This window comes from Ixodes scapularis, unplaced genomic scaffold (genome assembly GCF_016920785.2).
Source record: "Ixodes scapularis isolate PalLabHiFi unplaced genomic scaffold, ASM1692078v2 PGA_scaffold1__304_contigs__length_218370807, whole genome shotgun sequence".
Lineage (NCBI taxonomy): Eukaryota > Metazoa > Arthropoda > Arachnida > Ixodida > Ixodidae > Ixodes > Ixodes scapularis.
Window position 1 is genome coordinate 151,964,089 of NW_024609846.1, and position 15,364 is coordinate 151,979,452.

The following is a 15,364-nucleotide window of genomic DNA, read 5'->3' on the forward strand; positions in this document are numbered from 1 at the left end:
ATGTGATCATCGGGGGCAACCGCGCCCTTGTAGTTCCACGTTGCGAAAAATCTCAGTGCGATTCAATTAGTAGCTGCTGCTCGACGGTCATTATCTCTCATCGTCGCCGTCTCTCGCTGTCACACTGCGACCACACGGTGCTTTTCGACAAGCGGTATTGTCATCAGAAATAGTCGTCGTGCATCGCGAAGGCAACCGGGTGCTCGCGGAAAACCCGTCATTGTACGTGTGGTGTTACTGCAATCTAGTTGAGTTTGGACTTGCTAGGGTTAGCCGCATCGCGTTGGCATCAGTCTGTGCCGTGTGTGTTTTTCTTCCTTTTTTGTTTTGGACTCGTTCGATCTGGGATCACCATGTAACGCGCTACTACGAAGCACCGTCTTTTACGGTGGTTGTTATGGATATAAAAGTACAGTTTTTCTATGACATCCAGTCGTTCGCTATCTGAGGAGTGGTCGCTCTAAGGCGCGCCATGGAATCAGATCAGTAAAAGACGGTGAACGCCAAGTGAGCGCGTCGGAACGTTAGGCCTCGCCACCTCGGTTCAGCTCGAACTCGAACGCGGGACGCCGCCACGGAAGCTTGGACGAGATGGACCCTTCGGACGGGGACTCGGCGGCTGGTCACGTGAGTGAGAACGCCATAAAGGATCAACCGCCACAAGACTCGAGACCGCGAAGAAAAAAAACGTTGTCGCAGAAGGCCTTGCTTAATTACGAAGCGAACCGGGACGAGCAACGTCAAAAGCTCGACTGCGTCTGGGAGCGCATCGCAAACGATCTTCGGGAAGTTGAACAGGCTACAAACGCCGAAACGCAGCAAGCGGCGACGGGCCGTATCCGAAAAGAGTACGGTCGTTACCAAGCGCTGTCGGAACGCTACGTGGCCTACTTGTCGGGGATCAACGCGGAACAAAGCCAGCTAGAGCTAGCCCTTCAGAAGACAACGGATCGCGACAGAGCTCGCGCGGTTCAGAAAGCCTTGATGGACACCGGAAAGACGCCCGACCGCGCCACGAAGTCTCGGGACTCGGAACACGCTAACTCGGAGCACTCGTCGAAGTCTGCCGGGCCACGACTTCACGGCTCGAGACGTTCTGGAGGGTCGACGCGTTCGGAACACTCGATTGCGACCACGACAAGCACGGCTGCAACGAGGGCACGCGCCGAGGCTGCAGCGGCGCGCACTCGTGCTTCTTTCACCAGAAAGGAAGTGGCCATGAAACTCGAAAGAGCAAGGCTCGAAGAAAAGGAGAAGAGTGCGGCTGCGGCTAACGAGCGCAGAAAAGCAGAACTAGACGCTGAGTTACAGATCCTACAGCTGGAAAGGGAAGCGGCTGCTATGGAAGTTCAAGCAGAAATCCTGCAAGCGGCTGCAGAACAGCACGGCGGGGAGCATCGCTCCGACCGAACCATCTCAGATGTATCAGAAGTCCGTGCTCAGCGCACTGTAGACTATGTGCACAACCAGGCGGCCGTCCACGATGGCTCAAACGAACTGCCTGCTGAGCAGGTTGCTCCAGAATTGAGTGGTGTGCTGAAATACCTGGTCCGTCGAGATTTGGTCAGCACAGGACTCGTCAAGTTTGATGATCACCCCGAGAATTACAGAGTATGGAAAGCCACATTCAAAAGTATGGTGCAAACTCTGGAAGTTACGGCAAATGAAGAGTTAGATCTTCTCGTGAACTGGCTGGGCCGTGAGTCTTCGGTCTATGCAAAGAGGCTGCGTTCAGTACATGTCGACAACCCCGCGGCGGGGTTAGAGATAGTCTGGGAAAGACTGGAGGACTGCTACGGGCGACCCGAAGTAATAGAAGATGCGCTCTTCAAGAGGATCGGAAGCTTTCCTAAATTCTCCGACAAAGACACTCACAAACTACGGGAACTGGGAGATCTGCTTCTGGAACTGGAAGCCGCAAAAGCTGATCCCCACTTGACAGGACTCGGCTATTTGGATACGGCAAGAGGGGTGAACCCCATCGCAGAGAAGTTGCCACACCGTCTCCAAGAGATGTGGATCTCGAAAGGCTCAAGGTACAAAGAAGATCATCACGTCTCTTTTCCCCCTTTCTCTTTCTTCTCGAAGTTTGTCCGAGACCAGGCCAGGATGCGGAACGACCCGAGCTTTGCTTTCGGCACAACGGGAAGCACCTTTCCGAGGTTCCCAAAGAATGAGAAGGTCACGTCAAGAGAAGGCTTCAGAAACACGCCCGTTTCAGTCCATGCGACCGACGTTACTCCAGGAGCCGTCGACCATTATTCGCCAGCCACAGCCGAGAGGATGGAGGACCCTAACAGACAGTGCCCGCTTCACAAGAAACCTCACCCTCTACGAAAGTGCCGTGTGTTCAGAGAGAAACCACTGCAAGAACGCAAGTCTCTGCTGAAACAATTTGGGATCTGCTTCAGGTGTTGCTCCTCTACAAACCACCTCGCAAGGGACTGTAAAGTTGTGATCAAGTGTGACGACTGTGACAGCACTGAACATACCAGAGCGCTTCACCCGGACAGTTCCAAACCTTTGTCTTCGAGCCTCGGACAGGATCCTGAAGACGACACCATTCATCACGGACTATCACCTGACGTATCTTCCAAGTGCACCGAGGTGTGTGGGGAAGGTTACGGTGGAAGGTCCTGTTCCAAGATTTGTTTGGTGAGTGTGTGTCACTCAAGCACACCTCAAAAGGCTGTGAGAATGTATGCCATCTTGGACGACCAAAGCAATAGGTCACTGGCAAGGACAGAATTCTTCAACCTCTTTGATGTCCAGGGAGAGAGTTCGCCATATACTCTCAAGACATGTGCTGGAACAGCAGAAACGACAGGAAGGAGAGCCTCTGGGTTTCTGGTTGCAAATATTGATGGCAGCGTGAAACTATCTCTCCCAACCCTAATTGAATGCAATCAGATGATCAACAACAGGAACGAGATTCCGACACCAGACGCTGCACGTCATCACCCACATCTAAAGGCTATAGAGAGCCTCATACCGCCATTGGATACGGAAGCTCAGATTCTGCTTCTACTGGGAAGAGACATCCTGAGAGTCCACAAGGTGCGTCAGCAGTGCAATGGGCCTCCTGATGCGCCCTTCGCTCAACGACTAGACCTAGGATGGGTGATCATAGGAGACGTCTGCCTAGGTCGCACACGCAAGCCGGACTGTGTCACCAACTTCAAGACAAATGTGCTCGAAAATGGACGACCCTCCCTTTTTGAACCATGCCGCAACCATTTTCTCGTCAAGGAGAAATTCACTGATCCCGTCAATCCAACCCAGCATGTACCACCTACCCAAGGTATACCCATCAAAGACTACTCCGTCGAAGAAACGACAGACACGTTGTTCCAGACGACAAAGGACGATGACCAACCAGCTCCATCGGTGGAGGACAGAAAATTCCTAAACATCATGGACAATGAAGTCTTCAAAGATGAGTCATGCAGTTGGGTAGCCCCTCTTCCTTTCCGCGTGCCAAGACCTCGGCTTCCTAATAATAAGGAGCTTGCACAGTCTCGTCTTGCATCACTGCGACGCACACTGCAGAAGCGACCAGAGATGAAGGAGCATTTTGCGACATTCATGAACAAGATGTTCAGGAATGGCCACGCAGAAGAAGCCCCACCGCTAAGAGAAGAAGAGGAATGCTGGTATCTTCCAATCTTTGGTGTGTATCACCCACGCAAACCAGGCGAAACCAGGGTCGTGTTCGACTCAAGTGCTCAGTTCAAGGGAACTTCTCTGAACAATGTTCTTCTCACAGGACCAGACTTGACCAACAACCTGCTGGGCGTCCTGATTCGTTTTAGGAAAGACTGCTTCGCTGTCACAGTGGACATTCAGCAGATGTTCTACTGCTTCCTGGTACGAGAAGACCATCGAAACTACCTGAGGTTCTTGTGGTTTCGCAACAATGACATCCACGACAAAGTGGTGGAATATCGGATGAGAGTGCATGTCTTTGGTAACAGTCCATCACCAGCAGTGGCTACATATGGACTCCGGAAGACAGCACAGGAAGGAGAGGAAGAATTCGGCAAAGATGCCAGGGAGTTCGTCGAAAAGAACTTCTACGTAGACGACGGGTTGAAGTCTCTCCCTACGGCAGATGGTGTCATCGACCTGGTGAAACGCACGCAACAAATGTTGGCAGTTTGTAACCTAAGGCTTCACAAGATAGTATCAAACAGCAGCAGAGTGATGGAAGCTTTCCCCAAGGAGGACCACACAAAAGATCTAAGGGAACTCGACCTGAGTCACGACATTCCACCAATCCAACGCAGTCTTGGAATTTGCTGGGACGTAAAGAAGGACGTCTTCACCTTCAGGGTTCCAGTTCAGGACACACCATTCACCCGGCGTGGTGTCTTGTCAATGGTGAACAGCGTGTACGACCCATTTGGATTCGTGGCTCCAGTTACCATACAAGGGAAGTCTCTCCTACGAGAACTCGTCACAGAAACCTGCGAGTGGGATTCCCCACTTCCTGAAAACAAGAGGAAAGAGTGGGAGAACTGGAAAGATTCCCTTCAGGCTTTCGAGCAGCTAGAAGTGCCTCGCACTTATGCGGCCGTTTCACTTAGCACAGCTCAGCAGAAGGAAGTGCACATCTTCTCAGACGCCTCGACCAAGGCTGTAGCAGCTGTGGCGTATCTGAGAGCCACAGACTCGGATGGTGCGTGTCATGTCGGCTTTATAATGGGCAAGGCTAAGCTAGCACCGCGTCCACAACACACCATTCCAAGGCTCGAACTGTGCGGTGCGGTGCTGGCTGTGGAGCTGGCAGAGCTCATTCAGAAAGAAATAGACACACAACTAGATGTGGTGCATTTCTACACCGACAGCAAGGTGGTTTTGGGCTACATACACAACCAAACAAGAAGATTTTACGTGTATGTCGGCAACAGGGTCGAACGCATCAGAAAATCTACACAACCAGAGCAATGGCATTACGTTCGGACCGATGCAAATCCTGCAGATCTTGCTACAAGATTCGTGCCCGCAGCCCGGCTACAGGAGACGGCTTGGCTGACTGGTCCAGAGTTCTTAAATCGTCAAGAAGAGTCTTCATGCGTCTTGCAGAACGAGTTTGAGCTGATGGACCCAAACACTGATGCCGAAATCCGGCCCGAAGCAAGCGTCTCAGCCACCAGTGTGACCACAAATGGACTCGGGACTAATCGTTTCAGTCGTTTTTCAAGCTGGCCTAGACTGATGCGTGCAGTGGCATACCTCATACGTGCTGCTGGCAACTTTCGGTGCCCTTCTCGAGCCGACGAAGCTGACCTGCCACGTGGCTGCCTTCAAGCAGGACAGCTATCTGTCGAGCATTTGTCTCTTGCAAAGAATCTCGTCATTCGCTCCGTCCAACTAGAAGCATATGCAAATGAGCTCGAGTGTTTGTCACAGGGGAAAGGAGTCCAGAAATCAAGTCCACTTTGGAAACTGGATCCTCGTATTGATGACAAGGGCTTGCTGAGAGTCGGTGGTCGCCTCAACAACGCACAGCTGAGTCAAGAGGAGCGGAGACCTCTAATCATACCTGGTAAACACCACGTCGCCTTGCTGCTTGTAAGGTACTACCATGAGCAGATCAAGCACCAAGGTCGACACATTACTGAGGGAGCAATCAGATCCGCAGGTTTCTGGATCATCGGAGCAAAACGCTGCATAGCGTCGTACATACACGGGTGCGTCATGTGCTGCAGACTGCGAGGAAGACAGCTGGACCAGAAGATGGCAGACTTGCCAGTTGATCGACTCAGTACAGAACCCGCATTCACATATGTGGGGGTTGACGTTTTTGGACCATGGAACGTGACTGCACGTCGAACTAGAGGTGGAGAAGCCAGCAGCAAACGGTGGGCTGTGCTGTTTACGTGCATGAGCATTCGGGCGGTCCACATTGAAGTCATAGAGTCCATGGATGCTTCAAGTTTTATTAACGCTCTCAGGAGATTTTTCGCACTCAGAGGACCTGCGAAACAGCTGCGATCCGACTGTGGAACCAATTTCGTCGGAGCATGTTCAGAGCTCAACCTGAGAACTAGTGGTCTCGACAACGACAAAGTACAAGCATTCCTTTCAAGCCAAAATTGCAGTTGGGTGTTCAACCCTCCTCATTCTTCCCACTTTGGAGGAGCTTGGGAGCGGATGATCGGAATCGCACGTCGTATTTTGGATTCCATGTTGTTGGAACACGGACCGAGCCGTCTCAGCCATGAAGTTCTGGTGACATTTTTGGCAGAAGTTTCAGCAATCATAAATGCTAGACCTCTTGTTCCTGTTTCGATGGATCCGGAATGCTGGGACATCTTGTCTCCGTCTACACTCCTTACCCAGAAGGTTGGTGGAGACACGTTACCACCCAGCGAGTTCAACGTCAAGGATCTCTACAGAAGTCAGTGGCGTCAAGTGCAGTGGTTGGCAGACTCCTTTTGGCACCGTTGGCGACGTGAGTTCCTGACAACGCTTCAGAGCCGTCGCAAGTGGCAGGATAGCCGTCGAGACCTCAAGGAGGGTGACATTGTGCTCCTAAGGGACAAACAGGTTCACCGCAACGAGTGGCCTATGGGTGTGATTGTGAACACTTTCCCGAGTGCGGACGGAAAAGTACGGAAAGTCGAAATCAAGACGGCGACCAGAGGAGAACTAAAAACTTTCCGACGGCCAGTCACTGAGACTGTCCTTCTCATCTCAAAAGAAGACTGATCCAAAACTTCAGTGCGTGTCCAGTTTGTAAACTTTGCGTTATGGTGTCATAGTGGTATCTCGTGATACCAGACGGGGAGTGTGGTGTTACTGCAATCTAGTTGAGTTTGGACTTGCTAGGGTTAGCCGCATCGCGTTGGCATCAGTCTGTGCCGTGTGTGTTTTTCTTCCTTTTTTGTTTTGGACTCGTTCGATCTGGGATCACCATGTAACGCGCTACTACGAAGCACCGTCTTTTACGGTGGTTGTTATGGATATAAAAGTACAGTTTTTCTATGACATCCAGTCGTTCGCTATCTGAGGAGTGGTCGCTCTAAGGCGCGCCATGGATTCAGAAGGCATGGCGCGCCTTAGAGCGACCACTCCTCAGATAGCGAACGACTGGATGTCATAGAAAAACTGTACTTTTATATCCATAACAACCACCGTAAAAGACGGTGCTTCGTAGTAGCGCGTTACATGGTGATCCCAGATCGAACGAGTCCAAAACAAAAAAGGAAGAAAAACACACACGGCACAGACTGATGCCAACGCGATGCGGCTAACCCTAGCAAGTCCAAACTCAACTAGATTGCAGTAACACCACACTCCCCGTCTGGTATCACGAGATACCACTATGACACCATAACGCAAAGTTTACAAACTGGACACGCACTGAAGTTTTGGATCAGTCTTCTTTTGAGATGAGAAGGACAGTCTCAGTGACTGGCCGTCGGAAAGTTTTTAGTTCTCCTCTGGTCGCCGTCTTGATTTCGACTTTCCGTACTTTTCCGTCCGCACTCGGGAAAGTGTTCACAATCACACCCATAGGCCACTCGTTGCGGTGAACCTGTTTGTCCCTTAGGAGCACAATGTCACCCTCCTTGAGGTCTCGACGGCTATCCTGCCACTTGCGACGGCTCTGAAGCGTTGTCAGGAACTCACGTCGCCAACGGTGCCAAAAGGAGTCTGCCAACCACTGCACTTGACGCCACTGACTTCTGTAGAGATCCTTGACGTTGAACTCGCTGGGTGGTAACGTGTCTCCACCAACCTTCTGGGTAAGGAGTGTAGACGGAGACAAGATGTCCCAGCATTCCGGATCCATCGAAACAGGAACAAGAGGTCTAGCATTTATGATTGCTGAAACTTCTGCCAAAAATGTCACCAGAACTTCATGGCTGAGACGGCTCGGTCCGTGTTCCAACAACATGGAATCCAAAATACGACGTGCGATTCCGATCATCCGCTCCCAAGCTCCTCCAAAGTGGGAAGAATGAGGAGGGTTGAACACCCAACTGCAATTTTGGCTTGAAAGGAATGCTTGTACTTTGTCGTTGTCGAGACCACTAGTTCTCAGGTTGAGCTCTGAACATGCTCCGACGAAATTGGTTCCACAGTCGGATCGCAGCTGTTTCGCAGGTCCTCTGAGTGCGAAAAATCTCCTGAGAGCGTTAATAAAACTTGAAGCATCCATGGACTCTATGACTTCAATGTGGACCGCCCGAATGCTCATGCACGTAAACAGCACAGCCCACCGTTTGCTGCTGGCTTCTCCACCTCTAGTTCGACGTGCAGTCACGTTCCATGGTCCAAAAACGTCAACCCCCACATATGTGAATGCGGGTTCTGTACTGAGTCGATCAACTGGCAAGTCTGCCATCTTCTGGTCCAGCTGTCTTCCTCGCAGTCTGCAGCACATGACGCACCCGTGTATGTACGACGCTATGCAGCGTTTTGCTCCGATGATCCAGAAACCTGCGGATCTGATTGCTCCCTCAGTAATGTGTCGACCTTGGTGCTTGATCTGCTCATGGTAGTACCTTACAAGCAGCAAGGCGACGTGGTGTTTACCAGGTATGATTAGAGGTCTCCGCTCCTCTTGACTCAGCTGTGCGTTGTTGAGGCGACCACCGACTCTCAGCAAGCCCTTGTCATCAATACGAGGATCCAGTTTCCAAAGTGGACTTGATTTCTGGACTCCTTTCCCCTGTGACAAACACTCGAGCTCATTTGCATATGCTTCTAGTTGGACGGAGCGAATGACGAGATTCTTTGCAAGAGACAAATGCTCGACAGATAGCTGTCCTGCTTGAAGGCAGCCACGTGGCAGGTCAGCTTCGTCGGCTCGAGAAGGGCACCGAAAGTTGCCAGCAGCACGTATGAGGTATGCCACTGCACGCATCAGTCTAGGCCAGCTTGAAAAACGACTGAAACGATTAGTCCCGAGTCCATTTGTGGTCACACTGGTGGCTGAGACGCTTGCTTCGGGCCGGATTTCGGCATCAGTGTTTGGGTCCATCAGCTCAAACTCGTTCTGCAAGACGCATGAAGACTCTTCTTGACGATTTAAGAACTCTGGACCAGTCAGCCAAGCCGTCTCCTGTAGCCGGGCTGCGGGCACGAATCTTGTAGCAAGATCTGCAGGATTTGCATCGGTCCGAACGTAATGCCATTGCTCTGGTTGTGTAGATTTTCTGATGCGTTCGACCCTGTTGCCGACATACACGTAAAATCTTCTTGTTTGGTTGTGTATGTAGCCCAAAACCACCTTGCTGTCGGTGTAGAAATGCACCACATCTAGTTGTGTGTCTATTTCTTTCTGAATGAGCTCTGCCAGCTCCACAGCCAGTACCGCACCGCACAGTTCGAGCCTTGGAATGGTGTGTTGTGGACGCGGTGCTAGCTTAGCCTTGCCCATTATAAAGCCGACATGACACGCACCATCCGAGTCTGTGGCTCTCAGATACGCCACAGCTGCTACAGCCTTGGTCGAGGCGTCTGAGAAGATGTGCACTTCCTTCTGCTGAGCTGTGCTAAGTGAAACGGCCGCATAAGTGCGAGGCACTTCTAGCTGCTCGAAAGCCTGAAGGGAATCCTTCCAGTTCTCCCACTCTTTCCTCTTGTTTTCAGGAAGTGGGGAATCCCACTCGCAGGTTTCTGTGACGAGTTCTCGTAGGAGAGACTTCCCTTGTATGGTAACTGGAGCCACGAATCCAAATGGGTCGTACACGCTGTTCACCATTGACAAGACACCACGCCGGGTGAATGGTGTGTCCTGAACTGGAACCCTGAAGGTGAAGACGTCCTTCTTTACGTCCCAGCAAATTCCAAGACTGCGTTGGATTGGTGGAATGTCGTGACTCAGGTCGAGTTCCCTTAGATCTTTTGTGTGGTCCTCCTTGGGGAAAGCTTCCATCACTCTGCTGCTGTTTGATACTATCTTGTGAAGCCTTAGGTTACAAACTGCCAACATTTGTTGCGTGCGTTTCACCAGGTCGATGACACCATCTGCCGTAGGGAGAGACTTCAACCCGTCGTCTACGTAGAAGTTCTTTTCGACGAACTCCCTGGCATCTTTGCCGAATTCTTCCTCTCCTTCCTGTGCTGTCTTCCGGAGTCCATATGTAGCCACTGCTGGTGATGGACTGTTACCAAAGACATGCACTCTCATCCGATATTCCACCACTTTGTCGTGGATGTCATTGTTGCGAAACCACAAGAACCTCAGGTAGTTTCGATGGTCTTCTCGTACCAGGAAGCAGTAGAACATCTGCTGAATGTCCACTGTGACAGCGAAGCAGTCTTTCCTAAAACGAATCAGGACGCCCAGCAGGTTGTTGGTCAAGTCTGGTCCTGTGAGAAGAACATTGTTCAGAGAAGTTCCCTTGAACTGAGCACTTGAGTCGAACACGACCCTGGTTTCGCCTGGTTTGCGTGGGTGATACACACCAAAGATTGGAAGATACCAGCATTCCTCTTCTTCTCTTAGCGGTGGGGCTTCTTCTGCGTGGCCATTCCTGAACATCTTGTTCATGAATGTCGCAAAATGCTCCTTCATCTCTGGTCGCTTCTGCAGTGTGCGTCGCAGTGATGCAAGACGAGACTGTGCAAGCTCCTTATTATTAGGAAGCCGAGGTCTTGGCACGCGGAAAGGAAGAGGGGCTACCCAACTGCATGACTCATCTTTGAAGACTTCATTGTCCATGATGTTTAGGAATTTTCTGTCCTCCACCGATGGAGCTGGTTGGTCATCGTCCTTTGTCGTCTGGAACAACGTGTCTGTCGTTTCTTCGACGGAGTAGTCTTTGATGGGTATACCTTGGGTAGGTGGTACATGCTGGGTTGGATTGACGGGATCAGTGAATTTCTCCTTGACGAGAAAATGGTTGCGGCATGGTTCAAAAAGGGAGGGTCGTCCATTTTCGAGCACATTTGTCTTGAAGTTGGTGACACAGTCCGGCTTGCGTGTGCGACCTAGGCAGACGTCTCCTATGATCACCCATCCTAGGTCTAGTCGTTGAGCGAAGGGCGCATCAGGAGGCCCATTGCACTGCTGACGCACCTTGTGGACTCTCAGGATGTCTCTTCCCAGTAGAAGCAGAATCTGAGCTTCCGTATCCAATGGCGGTATGAGGCTCTCTATAGCCTTTAGATGTGGGTGATGACGTGCAGCGTCTGGTGTCGGAATCTCGTTCCTGTTGTTGATCATCTGATTGCATTCAATTAGGGTTGGGAGAGATAGTTTCACGCTGCCATCAATATTTGCAACCAGAAACCCAGAGGCTCTCCTTCCTGTCGTTTCTGCTGTTCCAGCACATGTCTTGAGAGTATATGGCGAACTCTCTCCCTGGACATCAAAGAGGTTGAAGAATTCTGTCCTTGCCAGTGACCTATTGCTTTGGTCGTCCAAGATGGCATACATTCTCACAGCCTTTTGAGGTGTGCTTGAGTGACACACACTCACCAAACAAATCTTGGAACAGGACCTTCCACCGTAACCTTCCCCACACACCTCGGTGCACTTGGAAGATACGTCAGGTGATAGTCCGTGATGAATGGTGTCGTCTTCAGGATCCTGTCCGAGGCTCGAAGACAAAGGTTTGGAACTGTCCGGGTGAAGCGCTCTGGTATGTTCAGTGCTGTCACAGTCGTCACACTTGATCACAACTTTACAGTCCCTTGCGAGGTGGTTTGTAGAGGTGCAACACCTGAAGCAGATCCCAAATTGTTTCAGCAGAGACTTGCGTTCTTGCAGTGGTTTCTCTCTGAACACACGGCACTTTCGTAGAGGGTGAGGTTTCTTGTGAAGCGGGCACTGTCTGTTAGGGTCCTCCATCCTCTCGGCTGTGGCTGGCGAATAATGGTCGACGGCTCCTGGAGTAACGTCGGTCGCATGGTCATTATCTCTCATCGTCGCCGTCTCTCGTTGTCACACTGCGACCACACGGTGCTTTTCGACAAGCGGTATTGTCATCAGAAATAGTCGTCGTGCATCGCGAAGGCAACCGGGTGCTCGCGGAAAACCCGTCATTGTACGCGTTCGTCGAGCCATCGTTGAGCAACAAGCATCGCCGCCATTTTCTACGCTCTAGAATCCTGCCCAAAGCTTGTTCCCCTTCGTGCAATAGAAAGAGAGGTTAAAAGCACGAGCGCATCACCCCGAACGATCTTGCACGAACGTTGGCTTGCACTGCGCAAGCGCGCCTGCTCGACAGGGACGTTGAAAGCCCGGAGCACGTTCTTGTAGCTCCTACACCCGCACTAGCTCGCACTCATAGTGAAACAGAGAGTAGGGTGTGTCGAGGAATACCGCAGTTAATCTAGTGACGCGACTTCCGCTATGTGCTACGTAGGTCGGACGTCGTCATACGTCACTTTGTCGTCACGGTCCAAACTCGAAGAGCGACAGTTACGGCAAACGGTTGCTTTCGTGTTTCGCGAACGTTCCCATGGGAACCGCGTGGAATTATCACGCGGGCTGTGGCCAATAGGAGCGCGCGGTTTGTAGGGGGGAGGAGTTTTCGAGAAACACGAACGTGACCGTTTGTGACCAGAATAGCACCCCAGAATAGCACCCCAGCATGAGATTTAAGTTTGGTGGCACTCTAGTGGTCAGAGTGATCAGAAAAATAAAGCTAGGTGCGCGATTTTGTATGAATTCAAGTGATTCAGAGAGGTTAGATTGTTAAGTGTCCCAGATAGCGCTTGCACACTCTAATTTTGGTCACACCAGTGTAAGATAAGCTAAGAGTTTTACAAAGCGATGGGCTAGTCGCAAATTTCGCCACTGGTAACAAAGCACTCGGTTTGCTCTATTAGTAACGCTTGTTATGTGAGAAGACAAGGTAAGATTATGAGCTCCGTTTATGCCTAGATATTTGTAGGAAGACGCAGAGGAAATTGCCAAACCACAGATGGTGTAGCTCGGGTCGGGTACAATTGACTGCGGTGGAGAGAGATTTAAGATGTTTTTGTAACTTTCAGAGACACTATTATTTCCTGCGCCATTCTTCAAATTGATGAAGGTCATGCTGGAGGGTATTAGTTTCAGTAGCGTTATTGATGTGATGGTAAATCACGCCATCGTAGCCTAACGAGCGAATGTTAGAGGATGTTTTAGTTTGCAGGTCATTTATATGGATTGCAAAAATGAAAGACGTTTACAACACCCTGTAATGCCGAATTAGAGCGTAGCTTTTGAGGAGGAGGAGGCAAGGGTACTGAGAAGAGGGTATACCCCTCTTCCCTTGTCCTCACCTCCTCATCCTCCCTGTTGTTTTCCTCCCCTCCTGCCTTCTCTTCCTCCTACGCCCCTCCTCCTCCTCCTTCACCTCCTCCTCCCCTCATTTGCCAAGCTGCTCCCCTACTCATCCTCCTCCCTCTGTCTTCCCCCTCCTCCCCATCCCCTCCCCCTCCTCCTCCTCTCCTCGCGGTGCATTGTGGGACAAATCACATAATGATCCGCGCGGTTACGCCGACGGCGACGGCGACAGCGACGGCAACGGCGACGGCGCTCCTGAAGTGCAGCAGTGATATCAGGCCTTCCTGGAGTGCTGCAGTGATATCATGACGCAGACCCCATTAATCTAAAAAAATGTCCTGATAAATAATAAAATATTTAAGGACCCCAGCGACGCCCCTTTTGCGTCAATACCTCGGTGATCTGGAGCCAAAACTCAAAGAACATGAATGACTCTTTGCTGGCTCTGGGAAGGGCTGTCGCTGAAGCATTAAAACTTTGGTTTGGGCTAGTTGGTTCATGGTAGGTATAAGGTTTAAAAGCGCAAACAAACAGGGACACTAAAAAGTAACACAAACGACAGGGACAAGGCGCTGAAGCGGTTTCTCGCTTCAACCAGGGCATTGCGCAGACCAGCAAGATGGTAGCAGAGCAGCTCGTCTACAGCGCTGGGAACTGTCTGACGCGAGGAGACTCGAGAGGGAAAACCAGAGTCTCCGCGAGGGCGACAAGGCTTGCACGGAATGTGAGAACATGAAGGAGGTGTCGCGAAGGCGGACAAAACAAGTTGAAAGTTGCGCCTTGTTGTGTCCTCTTCTCTGCTTTTGTCCTCGTCTTTGTTGCGCACAAGATTGTATAAGACATACTCGGGGATTTTTCGTACAGAATTGAGGCAGTTTGAAGTGAACGCCAGCGGGTGATTGTTGCCTGGTTACGGTGGAGCCTTGGGATAGCCCGGGATCTCCGTTCGCTGCTGCAGAACGATCGGCTGCGTCCATTGCTGGTTGTGGGAGGCGATGCCGAAAAACAAAAATCACCGGGATCACGTCCGGGTCACCACTTATCGCGAAGGCGATCAAAACATGGACCGATCCGTTCGCCAGGCAAGAATCGAATCCTTTATTCTCGAGCCAGCACCGCTCTCGCGCTCCCTGACCTCAGCTCGCGGCAGCGCACGAGCGTCGGCGCCAAGTTGGCGGATTTGTATGCAGCAGCTTTTGCCGATGCTACAGAGGGGATGGCCAACAGGCACAATCTAGACACGATCCAGGACTATTGCCCTGGACTCACGTGAACCTATACTTGGAGCCTGAAAAACTCTTACGTGATTTTTTGTACCATTTCTTTTTTTCAATTCCCATTCTTTGAAAGTGTTCAAAATATTTGCCTAAAGAATTTCTAGAAACGTTAGTATTTTTGTGTTGAGCAATAACCAGACTGTATCCTAAAGTTCTTTTTTTTCAATAAAATCAATAGTAAGCGTTCAAACAGAAAATAATCTTCAAATACGATTTTGTCAGCTTTGTCTACATTTATATGGTGCCATTGCCTTGCGGATGTTTTATATTATTTACATAAATGAATACCAGTTGAAGTTGGTATTGTTGTTCTAAAGAAAACGGAACTGCATCCTACATTTTTTTCATGGAGTCGATATATTAAAAGTAATTAGCTAAAATGTCTACTAAATACGGGCCGATTTTGTTCGCTTTCAGTTCTGTGATATTTTTGTGTGATGAAACTGGCCTCATAAAGATTTTATTACCTTTTAGCCTACACCCTGCAAAAAAAAATTATAATGATAGATTATTTTAACTACCCGTAAGAAATGACCTAATTGCAATTTTATATTTTACCATACCGTTTTGTTCTCGAAGAGATATATAAAATATAATGCCAGATATGAAAAAAAAAAACTCAAACATATTTGCACGCTAATATAAAAAATAAAATATTCTGATAAATATAAAAATAGTTAAGGACCCCAGCGACGCCCCTTTTAACCTTATTTCACGCTTCGCGATATTTTCTGGTCACCATTCAAGGCCGTGCAGTGAGCCAAATATCCCTCTTTGAATTAGTTGTTTTGAGAGCGGTTTTTTGTTTCACCGATGGTTTATAACTTCTCTGTGACGTGCGTTGTTGACG

General features: G+C 50.2%; 2 protein-coding genes across 2 annotated transcripts; one reads left to right on the forward strand and one right to left on the reverse strand.

The window, feature by feature from the left end:
- Positions 1 to 591: 591 nt before the first annotated feature.
- On the forward strand, positions 592 to 6,714 carry LOC120843912. Its single transcript, XM_040215384.1, has one exon. It carries the CDS (start codon positions 592 to 594, stop codon positions 6,712 to 6,714), a length of 6,123 nt encoding a protein of 2,040 aa, XP_040071318.1.
- A 667-nt stretch (positions 6,715 to 7,381) lies between these two features.
- On the reverse strand, positions 7,382 to 11,185 carry LOC120843911. The gene has a single exon (XM_040215383.1). It carries the CDS (start codon positions 11,183 to 11,185, stop codon positions 7,382 to 7,384), a length of 3,804 nt encoding a protein of 1,267 aa, XP_040071317.1.
- Between the last annotated feature and the right edge of the window lie 4,179 nt (positions 11,186 to 15,364).

Bases quoted from the DNA above. Each gene is read 5' to 3' on its own strand.
- LOC120843912 (XM_040215384.1), top strand. From the start codon at position 592: ATGGACCCTTCGGACGGGGACTCGGCGGCTGGTCACGTGAGTGAGAAC.
- LOC120843911 (XM_040215383.1), bottom strand. From the start codon at position 11,185: ATGATCAACAACAGGAACGAGATTCCGACACCAGACGCTGCACGTCAT.